This window comes from Oncorhynchus gorbuscha, linkage group LG04, assembly GCF_021184085.1.
Source record: "Oncorhynchus gorbuscha isolate QuinsamMale2020 ecotype Even-year linkage group LG04, OgorEven_v1.0, whole genome shotgun sequence".
NCBI lineage: Eukaryota > Metazoa > Chordata > Actinopteri > Salmoniformes > Salmonidae > Oncorhynchus > Oncorhynchus gorbuscha.
Genome location: NC_060176.1, coordinates 56,391,765 through 56,408,704, shown reverse-complemented (window position 1 = coordinate 56,408,704; position 16,940 = coordinate 56,391,765). Strand labels below are relative to the sequence as shown.

At 43.4% G+C, this 16,940-nt stretch overlaps 1 protein-coding gene across 3 annotated transcripts; it reads right to left on the bottom strand.

The window, feature by feature from the left end:
* Nucleotides 1-1,741: 1,741 nt before the first annotated feature.
* On the bottom strand, nucleotides 1,742-11,236 carry LOC124034332 (KAT8 regulatory NSL complex subunit 3-like). 3 transcript variants are annotated; one of them, XM_046347386.1, is made up of 21 exons: nucleotides 10,940-11,236; nucleotides 10,221-10,484; nucleotides 9,853-10,023; nucleotides 9,556-9,646; nucleotides 9,209-9,394; nucleotides 8,959-9,090; nucleotides 8,551-8,667; nucleotides 8,337-8,435; nucleotides 8,104-8,175; nucleotides 7,652-7,726; nucleotides 7,347-7,504; nucleotides 7,078-7,141; nucleotides 6,770-6,958; nucleotides 4,927-5,083; nucleotides 4,602-4,679; nucleotides 4,040-4,216; nucleotides 3,718-3,805; nucleotides 3,396-3,523; nucleotides 2,880-2,986; nucleotides 2,586-2,784; nucleotides 1,742-1,878 (listed from the first exon to the last, which is right to left on the bottom strand). In XM_046347386.1, exons 2-21 carry the CDS (start codon nucleotides 10,424-10,426, stop codon nucleotides 1,808-1,810), a joined length of 2,565 nt encoding a protein of 854 aa, XP_046203342.1. In that variant the 5' UTR covers nucleotides 10,427-10,484; nucleotides 10,940-11,236; the 3' UTR covers nucleotides 1,742-1,807. The 3 variants fall into 3 exon arrangements, with proteins under 3 accessions (XP_046203342.1, XP_046203343.1, XP_046203344.1); XM_046347387.1 differs by having other exon boundaries at nucleotides 1,742-2,784; nucleotides 10,940-11,233; XM_046347388.1 differs by lacking the exons at nucleotides 1,742-1,878; nucleotides 3,396-3,523 and having other exon boundaries at nucleotides 2,642-2,784; nucleotides 10,940-11,234.
* Between the last annotated feature and the right edge of the window lie 5,704 nt (nucleotides 11,237-16,940).

Sequence of the window (16,940 nt, the reverse complement as noted above, 5' to 3'; positions counted from 1 at the left end):
TGGGGACATGCTCGGTGCTCCTTTTCCTGTAGTCCACAATCATCTCCTTAGTCTTGGTTACGTTGAGAGATAGGTTGTTATTCTGGCACCACCCGGCCAGGTCTCTGACCTCCTCCCTAGAGACTGTCTCGTCGTTGTCGGTGATCAGGCTGTTGTGTCGTCAGCAAACTTAATGATGGTGTTGGAGTCGTGCCTGGCCATGCAGTCGTCGGTGAACAGGGAGTACAGGAGGGGATTGAGCACGCACCCCTGGGAAGCTCCAGTGTTGAGGATCAGCATGGCAGATGTGTACTATGGTGTTGAACGCTGAGCTGTAGTCAATGAACAGCATTCTCATATAAGTGTTCCTTTTGTCCAGGTGGGAAAGGGCAGTGTGGAGTGCAATAGAGATTGCATCATCTGATTTGTTTGGGCGGTATGCAAATTGGAGTGGGTCTAGGGTTTCTAGGATAATGGTGTTGATGTGAGCCATTACCAGCCTTTCAAAGCACTTCATGGCTACGGACAGGCTTCCGTGCTAGCAGTTTACCTTCATATCGTCCCTGTTCCTTTATTCTCCGGTATTTATCCTCGCAGTATCACCGTTCCGCTTTCGCTGCCTCTAACTCCTCCTTAGGACGGCGATACTCCCCAGTCATAAGGAGACCAAGGCGCAGTGTGAAAGGCGTACATTCTAATTTATTAAACAAATGCAACACTGAACAAAACTATACAAAATAACAAAACGAACCGTGAAGCAATATGACTAGTGCGAACAGGCAACTAAACATAGAATAATAACCCACAAAACCAAAATGGCAACCTAAATAGGATCCCCAATCAGAGACAACAATAAACAGCGGTCTCTGATTGGGAACCAATTCAGGCCACCATAGACCTACATACCAAAACCCCATAGATGTACAAAAAAACCTAGACAAGACAAAACACACATACCACCCTCTGACCTAATCAAAATAATAAAGAAAACAAAGATAACTAAGGTCAGGGAGTGACGGGATGTTTGCCACCCACAGCCTAGCCCAGTGCAGATATTCTGCTGGGCTGTCCTTGCAGCGTCACAATTATATTTTTGGGGGCTCTGCAGCCCTGCTGCCAACACACAGAGATGGCATGGGTTACACATCTACTCTGATCTTTTAACTAAATCTGGGTGTCAAGCCTAGTTCAGACAGAATTTTCCCACAGACACAGCAAAACAGGCAACTTTCCAACTGACATTCCTGAACAGCGAGTATCCAGCAGTGTTAATCCGATGGGGGAAAAATATTTAAATCAGATCAAATATTTCTTCAAATAAAACTAAGTACCCAAGGGCGTATTTGGTGTTTGTCTGTATTTTCATGTCTGGCTTGCTTTTCTCAATGACGGGAACAGTCAATGTCAGGAGACACAGTAAGGAAAGATCTCAATTGCATACTACTCGCATCCTCTCTCCTTCTCAAAACCCATTGGATGAGAAAGCCAGAGGTCCCTGTCCTCAAATGGGTTTTGTGTAGAGGACGCGAGATGTATGCAATTGAGATCTTCCCGTATATACAGGATTTCTACTGGAGTATGTAAGGATAAAAATAACTTGTTTTAGTCTTCGCGTAAATGATTCATCCAGGTTCGAACTTTACACAGAATTACAAAAATAAGCCTCCAAAGACAACAGCAATCCTGGGGAAGGAGTGGAAGACTTGGATATCTTAACAGCAACATCCATTTCTCAATCAAAAAATAGGAATGAAAACATGGGTTATTTTCCAGTCTTTATTGTAATGATAGAAACAGAAACATATGCCGGATGTGAATATTACTGTCTTCAACTCTGAATATTACTGTCTTCAACTCTTCTACTCCCTCCAAAGGGAGTCTGTGGGTCCTTGTGCGCATCTGGAAGTATGGCTGATTTAATTAATAATGTAACATGAAGACCATCTTTACAGAGTGGACGTATGTGGTGAAGAAATTCATTCTGAACAGGGCCATTGACATATTCTGTAGTCATGTGACATTTAGTCAATATTAAAATCCACTCATTTTTGGCCCTCCTGATTCACAATTTTTGTGACATTAATTTTGTATCAAGAGTTCCATGTATTCAAAGCAACATCATGCAAATATGAACATGCCATTGACGGATTCTCATGTCAGCATTTTGAACATTTACATTTGACATATCCGCAGACTTCCATTGATTCAGAAACAATAACTATTAAACTTGACTTCATCAAACTTCTAATTCCAATGTCACATCCCCCCAGATCATGGTATTCATTGATGTTTTCCTTATGGCTCTTTCAAACATGAACATTAGTACAAAAACACATCCCGTATGATAAAAATCTATATACTCGATGTTACACGGCTGCAAGTCTGGCTTTTCAAATACTGACAACACCTAGGATCTTCATAGATGACTATCTGCATACACATTACTGATCATGCTGTCCACTATCTGTGTCACCCATCTGTAGTGTGGCCAAAGTGAACTGGCGATAGGGCCCGTCCTGCTATTCTAGCTGTCCCGAAACAAGGGGTTAAGGAGTTAACCCTGGGCATTCAGCGTGGCCGCCTTGGTTTGGCAGTTCGAGACGTACCGGCACTCTGGGTGGAGATGTGTGGCAGGCCGGGGAGGCCACTCGCCGGCTTGGCCAGCCCACCGTTGTTGAGTAACTGGTGGATGGCAGTTGTCTTGGTCAGCCCTCCAGTGGAGACCACAGGCACTGCCCGGAGCAGAGTGCTGCTGCCAGTATCTATGGAGTTAAGAACCTGACTCTGGGGCTTCCCACCGAGGGCCTAGGGAGAGAGGAGAGGTAGAGCCAGTCAGTAACAATGAGTCAGCACACACCGACACAAGGATACTTTTAGCAGGTTTTTGAGGCTGGGTGTACCTGAATGCTGCCCATGCTAGCTGTTGTGCTGGGCAGGCTAGGGGATTTGGTCACCATCTCCTGTAGACTGAAACTTAGGCCGTGGAGGAGGCTGCTGGCAGAAGGTGCTGCACACAAACACAGCGAGAATGATTCAGCACTGCTCACATTTAGACACAGTCAATACAGGAAGCTCAACAACACAATTGCTGGTGACGACAGTTGAGAACCACCCCTATTTGTCTATTCAAAATAACAACCTTGAAAAAAACAACCAGAGACATTGCAAGGGTAACGCAAAAAGTAATCAATAACATTGTTTGCTCAGATCGGTTCTCGTGAAGTGCTCAAAGTCATGATATAAAACTCCACTTTAGTCCCATTCTTTTTACATTGATTCTCTGTTCCTCTGCATTGCAACTAACAAATCTGTGAAAATATACTGTACAACATATTTGGTTGTAGTTCACAGTGTTCTGTGAGATAGATCTGCTGCAGTGCCGAGTTAGGGCAGTTGTGCAGGCAGGTAGGAGATACCTTGGGCAGTAGCAGGAGCTTGCGCCTGGACTTGTGAGGAGGACCCTGACACCATGCAACTCTGCAGATTGTGGAAAGAGCTGGAACCCGAGCTCTGGGAACTAGACACCCCTGTCAGACTACCAGACCTGCATTAACACACACAATCAATCTACTCAAAGTTGCTCTGATAAACAGAGCTGCTGTGATAGCTACCCTCCCCATAGTTTATTTTCTATACAATAACTTCCAACCAGTCCAGAACTCAATCCGTTTGCAGCACACACCGCTGCCCAACGGGCTAGAGTTTGGAAAGTTGGAGATCATGGTGTGTCAGGCCTACCGCTGGGCTGTGAGTAGTCTGGAGACTTCCTTGGCTCCAGATACAGTCTGTCCCACAGTCACATTCAGGGGCTTCCCAGAGGGTCCCACTGCATTGGAAAACAGACAATGAAGAAAATAAGCTAAATCTGATTGGACAACGCCACAATATGACATTGAATGGTTTCTAATGAGTTTTGAAATGGTGGAAATGAATATGAATATGATCCATATAAGCCCTACAAATATTTAAATTAACTTGGAAACTATTTCTAATTTTTCTTTACTGAATCATTCATTTAGAGGAGCAGAAAACTGCCCACACTTAAATCTGAGCCAGTTACCTTCCTGTGCTGCAGCGCTGACAGCAACCCCTGCTGACTCTCCATGCAGGATGGTCACCTTGATCTTGGCTCTCTTTGAGGCCTTGGTGGGAGTGGGGCTGGGCGTCTGCCTTCTCTTCAGATGGGCCATCAGCTCATCTCTCTCCAGGCTCTCAGTCTGCTCACTGGATACAGGCACTGAGACACAGACAGACATCACTGACTGGGATATACAAACCAGACCACTTCAACCCTGATAAAAATTCTCCAAATTGTTATATGACCCTGTAAAAAATGTACATCAATTATCTGGTAACCTAACGTAGAAGGCGTAAAATAAACATCTAAAACTAGTTCCCCTACATACCGGTCTTGACGAGAAAAAATCTAAGTAAAAATGGAAGGTTCTCTTCTGCATTGTTCAACAAGTCTAGTAAATGTGGAGGAGTTCAGATGGAGTGTCGCCTTGTTAACGTCCAAAAGTAGAAGTCGCGTCATAACCGGAAAAACCCCCGGAACATCCGGTAGTTGGGAACTCGGCAGAGGCTAATGATCTGGCAGACAGAAAAGAGGAGATACTTACCAAAGACACAGGAGGGAGCGCCAGGGGGCAGATCTTTCCTCACAAGCATGTTTTGTTTCATAAAAGCAGCAAACTGGGCTGGAATGAATTAAAAGGGATGAAAAGATATCAGTTACGTTCCATTGTGCCCTTCTGTTGTCGCGACTGCTCTAACAAGATTCATGTGGAAGAAAACTATTTTCACCATTCAATATTTCATTCACATTTTCCAAAGCCCACATTGGCAATGGAGGGGACTGACTCATTAGAACAAACGCACACAAACAAATGTGTCAAATGTGAGAGCTGTGTGTGTGTGTTCATACACGCAAGTAAGCCCACAAACCTTGTGCCTGCTTGTGTGTGAGCACCGTCCCAGACCGCTGCATATGGGTCTTGAGGAGTTGTGTGGCGGTGATCAGGCTGGACTTCTGTGCCGGGGACAGTCCCGAGGTCTTTGGCTTGGGGCTGGAGGTGGGACTGCTGCAAACACTGGACATGTCCTGAGGACACAACCAGAAAACACGGTTAATCAAATGATCAGCAATGTACACTGAGTATACAAAACATTAGGAACACCTGCTCTTTCAATGACAGTCTGATCAGGTGAAAGATATGATCCCTTTTTGATGTCACTTGTTAACCCCCTAAGATCAATGTCTGCACCCTGTGGAAATCGAATTAGCATAATAATACAAAATCCCCATAAGAATCTGTCAGCCTAAAATAGAGATGTTTCTTTTATTTGGATGCCGTCTCAAGCCATCCAACACAATCAATCACTCAATTCATGCAAATATGTACAAAAGGTATTTCAGCAGATTTTGTGTGTTTGTATGTGAAAAGACCCCCCAAAATTAGCGACTTCATTCGTAGGAAAATATTTTTTTTGTGGGCAAACTTCGGAAAAATCTTTTGAAAGTTAGAGCAATGCATGATGGGCAATGATGTTATACACTGACTTTTCTTTGACCCACAGTAATTTATATAATAAAACAATAAGTGATAACGACCCTTCGGTAAGTATTCAGACCCTTTGGCTTTTTTCATATTTTGTTTTCGTTACAGCTTTGTTCTAAAATGTATTACATTGTTTTTCCGCCCCTCAATCTACACACAAGACCCCATAATGACAAAGCAAAAACAGGTTAAGACGTTTTTGCTAATTTATAAAGAATAAAACAGAAATATCAAATTTACATAAGTATTCAGACCCTTTACTCAGTACTTTGTTAAAGCACAATCTTTGCACACCTGTATTTGGGGAGTTTATCCCATTCTCTGCAGATCCTCAAGCTCTATCAGGTTGGATGGGGAGGCATTCAGGCCAAAGAGTTGAATCTTGTTTTCATCAAACCAGAGAATCATGCTTCTTTAGCTGTCTTTTGGCAAACTCCAAGCGGGCTGTCATGTCTTTTACTGAAGAGTGGCTTCTGTCTGGCCATTCTACCACAAAGGCCTGATTGGTGGAGTGCTGCAGAGATGGTTGTACTTCTGGATCGTTCTCCCATCTCCACAGAGGAACTCTGGAGCTCTGTCAAAGTGACCATCGGGTTCTTGGTCACCTCCCTGACCAAGGCCCTTCTCCCCCGATTGCTGAGTTTGGCCAGGTGGCCAGCTCTAGGAAGAGTCTTGGTGTTTCCAAACTTATTCCATTTAACAATGATGGAGGCCACTGTGTTCTTGGAGACCTTCAATGCTACAGAAATGTTTTGGTACCCTTCTCCAGATCTGTGGCTCGACACAATCCTGTCTCGGAGCTCTATGGAAAATTCCTTCTACCTCATGGCTTGGTTTTTCTCTGGCATGCACTGTCAACTGTGGGACCTTATATACACAGGTGTGTGCCTTTCCAAATCACCTCCAATCAAGTCTCATAGCAAAGGGTCTGAATACTAATGTAAATAAGGTATCTGTTGTTGTTTTTTAATACATTTGCAAAAAAAATGTAAAACCTGTTTTTTCTTTGTCATTATGGGGTATTGTGTGTAGATTTATGAGGTTTTATTTTAATTGTATACATTTTAGAATAAAGCTGTAACATAACAAAATATGGAGTCCATGCCCCGGCTGACTTAGGCTGTTCTGAGAGCAAAAGGTGTTCCTAATGTTTTGTACAGTCAGTGTATATAATTCCTAGCATTTCCTTATTAGTTTTCCTAAGTGTGACTGAGTGATGCAGGATGTACCTCGGAGCCTGAGGGGGAGATAGGTACTCTGAGGGCAGGGGAAGAGGGGCGGGCCCTCTCTAGGTCAAAGGGTAACTCCCGCCAGGTCTGCTTCTTCTTCTCTGTGTCCAGGTCCCTCAGCTCTCCGGAGCTGTGGCCGTGGCTCTCCGCCCGCTCCAGCACTCCCGACAGGAAGTCTGCTATCTCATCCTACACATGAGAGACAACAGGCATATATCTGCATCAAACGCATTTCACTGACACTATATGTGAAGAGTTTGATGGCCATGGTTTTAATTCTCAAAATTCTTTGAGACAAATGGACCAACCTGAATGCAGCGATCCACCATGGTCTGTGTCAATCCCTCTGATTTGATCTTTGTTGAGTTGATCCTGAGGAAAGACACCATTTAATCATGACTGAGAAATAAACTGAAATGTCCTCATTCTTCAATTTAATAGCCATGCAGAAAATGACTGTGAGCAATCAACCAATTTAAAATTGCTTTCTTAAATTCCAATGTCTTCATATATATTTCAATAGCGTGTGAAGACCACTAACCCTCCTCAGAGTAAACTCAGGGTAGGCTTAACCCACCTGAGGTTGTCTTCAGCTCCCCCCACCACCACCATGCTGTTGTCGACTCTAAGTTTCTCTCGGAACTCCTCCATGGCCTCTGTGCCACACTGTAAAGCGTTCTGACCAACCACAAACAGCACTGGGGTCTTCATGTCCAGTAAGGGGTCGTCCACATCCTGCCAGTCAACAATACAAATACAGTCAATACAAGTCTATGACTCACATCCGTGACCCGTGAAAGAATGTTGAAACTGTAAGACAAGTAGAAGGATCATATCCTAATGTCTCCACAAGGCAGAAAACTTTTGAGCATATTTCCTTACCCCTCTTGCCCCATTGATTGTTAGCAGAGGAAAGCCAAGACACACCACAGCGGTCAGGTACTCCATGAGGGAGACCTGGGGGAGGACAACCACGTCAATATGTGCGCCAATGTCACATCCACCCATCACACACGTCAAACCGTGGATTGGTTTTCAATAACCAACAGATGTATATCTTTCTGAGCATCACAGATAATTCTCTTAGGAAATGTGGACACCATATATACTGAACAAAAATATAAACGCAACGTGTAAAGTGTTTGTCCCATGTCTATGCCCTCCCAGGCCCACCCATGGCTGCGACCCTGCACAGTCATGTGAAATTCATAGATTAGGATCTCATTTCTTATTGACTGATTTCCTGATATGAACTATAACTCCTTGAAATAGTTGCATGTTGCGTTTATATGTGTTCAGTATAGACAGAGAAAGCATTCATAAAGCAGCCTTACGTGACAGGCGATGAGAGCTCCTACATTCCAGCCAACCAAGATAATGGGTTTGTGAGGGAAGTGACTGTGGACCTGGTGCATAAATGCATTGAAAAGCAAATGAATAGAAGCAAATGAAGACAGATCAGTCTGGTACATAGTATTCAAACAACAATCTCAATTAGCAGCAACGGTCAAATCCATTAGGAACATTAATCTGGATACACAACTTCAGATTCATAGACCAGCCTTACCTCCATGACTTTGGCCCTGACTGTGGCCAACATGTGCTCCAGACACTGAGCGATACCCACATTGGCTCCACTGTTTACATGGGTACTTACTGGGATGACCTGGGATAGACACATTATACAATAAGTAATTCAATTACTTTCCCAAAAGCCTATTGGGTGAGAATAAAACACAGAGACGCAGTCACACTTGAGTATGAATAAAATAGATATAAACCTTTCCCAAGCAGGAGAGTTGTGACTGCCAAAATCTAAATCGGCGCGGGGTAGAAAGAGCAGGATTGGTGGGACCTGATGGTACAATTAAGATGAGTGGGGAGCCAGGAAGCTTGCTCTGCAATACAAACAAGCACAAAGATAGGCATCTGGTTATCATCACATCATTTGGGAAATGTAATCAAAGTAGTGCAAGTCAAAACAGTGGTCAAAGTAAGACAGTTAGCCGTATAAAACTGTATAAAGATGAAACTACTAAGAGCTTTCTCTTACTGCCACAACTATCACTTTCATCCCTATTATAATTTGGAATGTGTGTTTGTTTCCATTGTCCTATTCATTATTTGACTGCAGTGAATTCTGATTGCTCCCAGCACCACTGACAGGGATATCAGCATTAGAGACGTACCGGTTTGTTGTGAGACAGAACGCCCACGGCTGGATCCCACGGCCTCTTCAGGAGCAGAGAGAGGGCTTCTGCACCAGCCGCGCCAGTCTTTACTGACGACGTCAGCAGCATTCTGTCAATCAGCAAGGGCAACTGCACAGACAGAGAGGAATGGTGAATCACCCTGATAGAATGTATCCCTCTATATAAGAATGCATGTGTCATAACATCAAAGTGTAATCACATTTTGAGAGAGAGAGACAATGAGTACCTTGCTCTTGAGTGTCTGCAGTACGTCCAGGTAAGCAGCCAGCATGGCCAGACTGAGAGACTCTATCAGGGTGCTGTGTAGCCACTGGGTCAGTTTGGTGTCCCAGTTGACACTGGCCAGTGCATGGCGCACCTTCCGGGCACATTTGTCCACAGCAATCCTGCGCAATACTGGCTCATTGGAGGCCTACGAGTCAGAAGGGTGGTGAGATGGTAAGACAACAGGGACAGGAACTTTGACAGTCATTCAAACTGAAACATGTCAATGCAATATTTTTGTGTTGAATCACATTTGAAACAAAATACGCACCCCATACAAAAGCATTTAGCTGGTGTTTATGAACTCACATTTTCATTGGCAAGCCGGGCCAGTCGTTCAGCTTGCAGAGCTTTCAGCAGCTTATTAAATAATTTGTTTTGAGTGACCGACCATCCAGCCCTGTAATACAAGCAGTGTGTACCAATATTGAAGTATGAAGATGATCACTATTTGAAATGGAGATTGAGAGACATTAATCATTTAGGAAAAAAGTGTATACAAGAGCTGAGCACACAAGGTAACTGCACCACAGAAGTCCGAAATAATGTATATTTTGAAAAACTCTATAGGGTTATTCAAAGGGATGTTGGGTAGAGGCCACTCACTTGTTGATGCGTTCGTCCCAGTCATCAGGGGGTGGGGGACCATCGGCAACTGTGCGAGCAAATAAGACATGTCGCTCACACTCCTTCATAACACTGCGTGCTTTCTGGTTGTCATAGAGTCGGATAGGTGTAGGCGTGACAGATTCCACATCTATTGACAGGTCTGATTCCCTGCAAAAGACACAAACATACTACAGTCAATGATGTTATCCAGTTTTAGCAGTCACTTAATTATTGCCTTGATAAAGTTACAAAATGAAATTTGTTCTGAGGCAGAAAGATAGACATGTCTTCAGTGTTGTCATATGTGTGCATAAAATAATTTGGGCATTGAGTCATTAGTGAGGATTATGAGGTTTGACACTCACGGAGTGGCATCAGGTTGGCGACGGGGTGTGACGAACAGCATGCGCGTGGGCCGGGCACTGCTGGCGTCCGGGTGGGCATTCCATGGCTTGGCATAGCTGTGGTCCAATAACACCAAGTCCTGCTCACGCTCATGAACAGACAACTGGAACAGCAAGGATGTACCCATCCTCTGCGCTGAAGTCTGGAAGTCCCCACTACAGTACATCCTCTACTGAGACCCCAAGGCTCTACAGCTTTGAGAGAGTGGTCCTTTCAACCCAAGCCTGAAGGGGGAGGAACCATGATCACAGCTGGTTCGTTACAAGCACCCTTCTTGTGCATTGGCTTAATAACCAACTTTGTAACGCTAGCTAGCTGGCTAACGGCATTATTTTAGCTAGCTAGATTCTTTAGAGATGTTCTCATAATGTTGATAGCAAGCAACATGCGTCTGCTTCATGCATGGCGGAGAGCGATCTGTGCGTTGTTGACATTAATTTATTATGTAGCTGGCTAACTTGCTAACGTAAGCTAGCTACATGCCAAGACAGATGCGCTAACGCCAACTAGCTAGTTAGCTACCTAACACGAAATATGCATTACACTAACGTTCGCGAATGGCTTACAGAAGGGGTAACTAACAGTCATACCGGGCATTACAACGTGGCTACGTAGCTAGCTAACTTGGCGTGCATAGTAGCATTAAAGCTAGCACGCGCTAGTCGTATTGGCTACTCACCTTTTCATACTACTACCATTGATAGCATTATGTGATTGCAATCGAAATCTAATTAAGCCCAAATTCAATCAAATATAAACGTCAAAATCTAAATTCCGTGTAAATTGTCACATTTAAGAAGGACTACTCCGCCTCGGGTTTATATAAATAATTGATTATAGCCGACTTCCTTTTGTTTTGAGTGGGCGCGTGCCACTGTCAGTACACGGATGTAAAACACCGCCTGGGTAGCTATTTCCTACGGGCGGTGCATGTACTGGGGCCTTGGCCAGCGCCTGCTCTGAACCCTGAAAAGCAGTGGCTCTATGTTAACCAGATGGTAAAGAATGTATTAAAAATCTACTCAGTGCACAATTGTCAGCAAATGAAATAAAAACTGCATGGTGGATTTTCGTACGACGTTTACCAGTGCGTTCCGTAGTAAAGTGGAGCTGTTTTGTACATTTTGTCCTATGCCTAATTGTCATGATGATGAGAGTTTAGAACACATTTTGATGATGAGAGTTTAGAACACATTTTATGGAACTGCTACTACACACTGTAAACCATGTTATGTAATAATGAATCCATGTATTGATGTGAAAGCTGATTTGTATTTATATGAACTATTATGATTGTAAAATGTGAAAACAGTCAATAAATGTGATTTTTAAACCAATAGCCCCTTACCCTAATTCAAACCCTGGTGTTTTAGGTCCCCACAAGGATAGAAGAAGCCACCCCCCCCCCCCCCCCCAACACCACCACACACACACACACATACACAAAGAAATAGTCTGAATGATCTGAATGATATTTTTTATTGATATTTTACTGGCAGTAAATGACAGACAACACCAATAATTTCCCCACGCCACCAAAGTACGGGCATGGCACAGCTCGATCATTCTTCTTAAATACGTCATATTTACACCTCTTCATATCAAGTTCCGTCGTGCAGTCATTTGGAACATTGCAGGGAAATGCAGCCCAACACCAAACAAATCAAATGAGCAAATTATATTGTACAGTTCTTTCTTTTCATTAGAGCCAACAGTGAACTACTTTTATTCCAACAAACTGAAATGGTAAAGACAACGTGCCATGATTATGACCATTTATAACAACATGTCTGGATCATGTTTCTTACGCATGGCAGCACATCTCATCCACTGTTCCTCCACCTAGACCCTATAGAATGCCATGTACCATCCAAATGGTCCTGGCAATGGATCATGCCCAAAAAGACACTATGTGATTCATCAGAGTAGGCTTCCTAACACAGCATCAGTTTCTGAAATGTAAAACATAGTTGACATTCTTTTCATTAATTTGTGCTCTACAGGCTAATGTAGGCCTATATGTTTTGTCTTGTTTGTTGAGGCGTTGATGTCTTGTCCTTTGCCTGGTTTCATATTTTGAAAGATGACACGCAGTATGGGACAGTGGAGGCAGAGCAAACAGGATTACAGCTAGAGCTGTACCTATAGGAAATGAGAGAACAATCAATAAACCCCACAGATAGATTTTCAGTTACATTTTTGTTCCACATTGTGTTAGCAGTTTAGTTTCTCACTCACTATATGACTTTGCCTCAATGCCCTTTACTTCTCAGCTTATTATCTGACATACCTAAAATGTAACTGAATTAGACATTGTCATATTAATAATAATTTATTAACCACAGAAGAAGAAACAAACATGTCTCTTTTTGAATTGCAATTGCTCCAAAATTGGAAGAAATCCCCAGAGATTTTGGGGATCATTGGAATGATCAGTTTTGTGCAGGAGCTGTCAATGCCAGGGAAAATATTCGGATCTGAGCTCCGGAAAACTCGGACAGCGAGCACTACAACTACAAGGGCTTTTAAGCAATGGTCCTGAAGGCAGGCTGCGATCCAAGGTACCGCTTCACCATGATTGACGAGATGTGGGAATCTTCTCATGATGCAAGTTTGGCTCCCAACTCATTGCAGGCCAGATGCCGCTATCAAGGCCGGAGTGCTTGCATGGACCCCAAACACAGAGCCCATATGTCTTCGTGGGATACCAGGCATTCCCTCTGAGGGTAAACCTGATGTGACCATATCCAGATAAGATATGCTAACTAAACTCAGCAAAAAAAGAAACATCCTCTCACTGTCAACTGCGTTTATTTTCAGCAAACTTAACATGTGTCAATATTTGTCTGAACATAACAAGATTCAACAACTGAGAAATAAACTGAACAAGTTCCACATACATGTGACTAACAGAAATTGAATAATGTGTCCCTGAACAAAGGGGGGATCAAAATCAAAAGTAACAGTCAGTATCTGGTGTGGCCACCAGCTGCATTAAGTACTGCAGTGCATCACCTCCTCATGGACTGCACCAGATTTGCCAGTTCTTGCTGTGAGATGTTACCCCACTCTTCCACCAAGGCACCTGCAAGTTCCCGGACGTTTCTGGGGGGAATGGCCCTAGCCCTCACCCTCCGATCCAATGGGATTGAAATCCGGGCACTTCGCTGACCATGGCAGAACACTGACATTCCTGTCTTGCAGGAAATCACGCACAGAATGAGCAGTATGGTTGGTAGCATTGTCATGCTGGACGGTCATGTCAGGATGAGCCTGCAGGAAGGGTACCATATGAGGGAGGAGGATGTCTTCCCTGTAACGCACAGCGTTGAGATTGCCTGCAATGACAACAAGCTCAGTCCGATGATGCTGTGACACACCATCCCAGACCATGTTGGACCCTTCACCTCCAAATCGATCCCGCTCCAGAGTACAGGCCTCAGTGTAATGCTCATTTCTTCGACGATAAACGCAAATCTGACCATCGTGAGACAAAACAGTGACTCATCAGTGATGAGCACTTTTTGCCAGTCCTGTCTGGTCCAGCGACGGTGGGTTTGTGCCCATAGGCAACGTTGTTGCCGGTGATATCTGGTGAGGACCTGCCTTACAACAGGCCTACAAGCCCTCAGTCCAGCCTCTCTCAGCCTATTATGGACAGTCTGAGCATTGATGGAGGGATTGTGCGTTCCTGGTGTAACTCAGGCAGTTGTTGTTCCCATTTTCAATGTCCTGGCTGAGGGAAGGAGGTTCTCACCCAAGATTTGACGGTACATGGCCCTGTCCATCATCCCTTTGATGCAGTGAAGTTGTCCTGTCCCCTGAGCAGATAAACACCCCCAAAGCATAATGTTTCAACCTCCATGTTTGACGGTGGGGATGGTATTCCTGGGGTCACAGGCAGAATTCCTCCTCCTCCAAACACGGCGAGTTGAGTTGATGCCAAAGAGCTCCATTTTGGTCTCATCTGACCACAACACTTTCACCCAGTTGTCCTCTGAATCATTCAGATGTTCATTGGCAAACTTCAGACGGGCATGTATATGTGCTTTCTTGAATAGGGGGACCTTGTGGGCGCTCCAGGATTTCAGTCCTTCACGGCGTTGTGTGTGACCAATTGTTTTCTTGGTGACTATGGTCCCAGCTGCCTTGATATCATTGACAATATCCTCCCGTGTAGTTCTGGGCTGATTCCTCACCGTTCTCATGATCATTGAAACTCCACGAGGTGAGATCTTGCATGGAGCCCCAGGCCGAGGGAGATTGACAGTTCTTATGTGTTTCTTCCATTTGCGAATAATCACACCAACTGTTGTCACCTTCTCACCAAGCTGCTTGGCGATGGTCTTGTAGCCCATTCCAGCCTTTTGTAAGTCTACAATCCTGTCCCTGACATCTTTGGAGAGCTCTTTGGTTTTGGCCATGGTGGAGAGTTTAGAATCTGATTAATTGATTGCTTCTGTGGACAGGTGTCTTTTATACAGGTAACAAGCTTAGATTAGGAGCACTCCCTTGAAGAGTGTGCTCCTAATCTCAGCTCGTTGCCTGTATAAAATACAACTGGGAGCCAGAAATCTTTCTGATTGAGAGGGGGTCAAATACTTATTCCCCTCATTAAAATGTAAATCCATTTATAAAATTTTTGACATGTGTTTTTCTGGAGTTTTGTTGTTGTTATTCTGTCGCTCAAATAAACCTACCATTAAAATTATAGACTGATCATATCTTTGTCAGTGGGCAAACGTATAAAATCAGCAGGGGATCAAATACTTTACCCCTCACTGTATGCACTCTTCTTCTGGTTGATGTCTGTTTATATGTCATGTTGTGAGCTACACATTTGGTTTTGCTGTTTGGATTTTTATGTATTTCTTATTCACATTTCACAAATCACAATAAAGACTACTATAACGAAAGTCAGTTCATCAATGTTGTTTAAGTTTTTAAAATCTTTTTTGGAGGCTAGACCCTCAAGACATATACCTAACCTTGTGTCATGTGTGGTGGCCTTTCAATGAGAACTTTCCTGCTGTGGTAAATGGTGAGAATGGCTGTCCAGCTGTAGACAATAAAGGCTAGACCATCGAGACATTAACCTGATCTACATAACAGTTGTACATGGTCATGTGTAGTGAGTGGCCTTTCAATATAGACCTTCCTGCTATGGTACATGGGTGAGTATCCAGGTGTATAAGGGCAGACCCCTGAGACATTAACCTCATCTGCTTATCTCATGTACAAAGCAGTACAAATTTACTGAGTGACTAATTCAAAACAGTAATGTTTTCTGTCACAAGTACAAATAACCAGACAAATACATTTGCAGACATTTTAGATATGTATTTAATCTCACAAGAGGAAAATAGTAATATGTAAAACAATGTAATACACAGGTAAAAAGTGTGATGAAAGTAACATGTGAATGAGGAAATACAGTAAGTTTAAATATATATACTGTATATAAACATTTGAAGTCGGAAGTTTACATACACCTTAGCCAAATATATTTAAACTCAGTTTTTCACAATTCCTGACATTTAATCCTAGTAGAAATTCCCTGTTTTAGGTCAGTTAGGATCACCACTTTATTTTAAGAATGTGAAATGTCAGAATAATAGTAGAGAGAACGCTTTATTTCAGCTTTTATTTCTTTCATCACATTCCCAGTGGGTCAGAAGTTTACATACACTCAATTAGTATTTGGTAGCATTGCCTTTAAATTGTTTAACTTGGGTCAAACGTTTCAGGTAGCCTTCCACAAGTTTCCCACGATATATTGTGTGAATTTTGGCCCATTCCTCCTGACAGACCTGATGTAACTGAGTCAGGTTTGTAGGCTCCTTGCTTGCACACGCTTTTTCAGTTCTGCCCACAAATTCTTTATGGGATTGAGGTCAGGGCATTGTGATGGCCACTCCAATGCCTTGACTTTGTTGTCCTTAAGCCATTTTGCCACAACTTTGGAAGTATGCTTTGGGTCATTGTCCATTTGCGACCAAGCTTTAATTTCCTGACTGATGTCTTGAGATGTTGCTTCAATATATCCACATAATTATCCCACCTCATCATGCCATCTATTTTGTGAAGTGCACCAGTCCTTCCTGCAGCAAAGCACCCCCACAAAATGATGCTGCCACCCCCGTGCTTCACGGTTGGGATGGTGTTCTTCGGCTTGCAAGCATCCCCCTTTTTCCTCCGAACATAATGATGGTTATGGCCAAACAGTTATATTTGATTTCATCAGACCAGAGGACATTTCTCCAAAAATCACGATCTTTGTTCCCATGTGCAGTTGCAAATCGTAGTCTGGCTTTTTTATGTCGGACTTGGAGCAGTGGCTTCTTCCTTGCTGAGTGGCCTTTCAAGTTATGTCGATATAGGAATCGTTTTACTGTGGATATAGATACTTGTGTATCTGTTTCATCCAGCATCTTCACAAGGTCGTTTTACTGTGCTGTTGTGGGATTGATTTGCACTTTTCGAACCAAAGTACGTTCATCTTTAGGAGACAGAACGCTTATCCTTCCTGAGCGGTATGACGGCTGAGTGGTCCCATGGTGTTTATACTTGCGTACTATTGTTTGTACAAATGAGAGTGGTACCTTCAGGCGTTTGTAAATTGCTCCCAAGGATGAACCAGACTTGTGGAGGTCTACAATTGGGGTCTTGACTGATTTCAT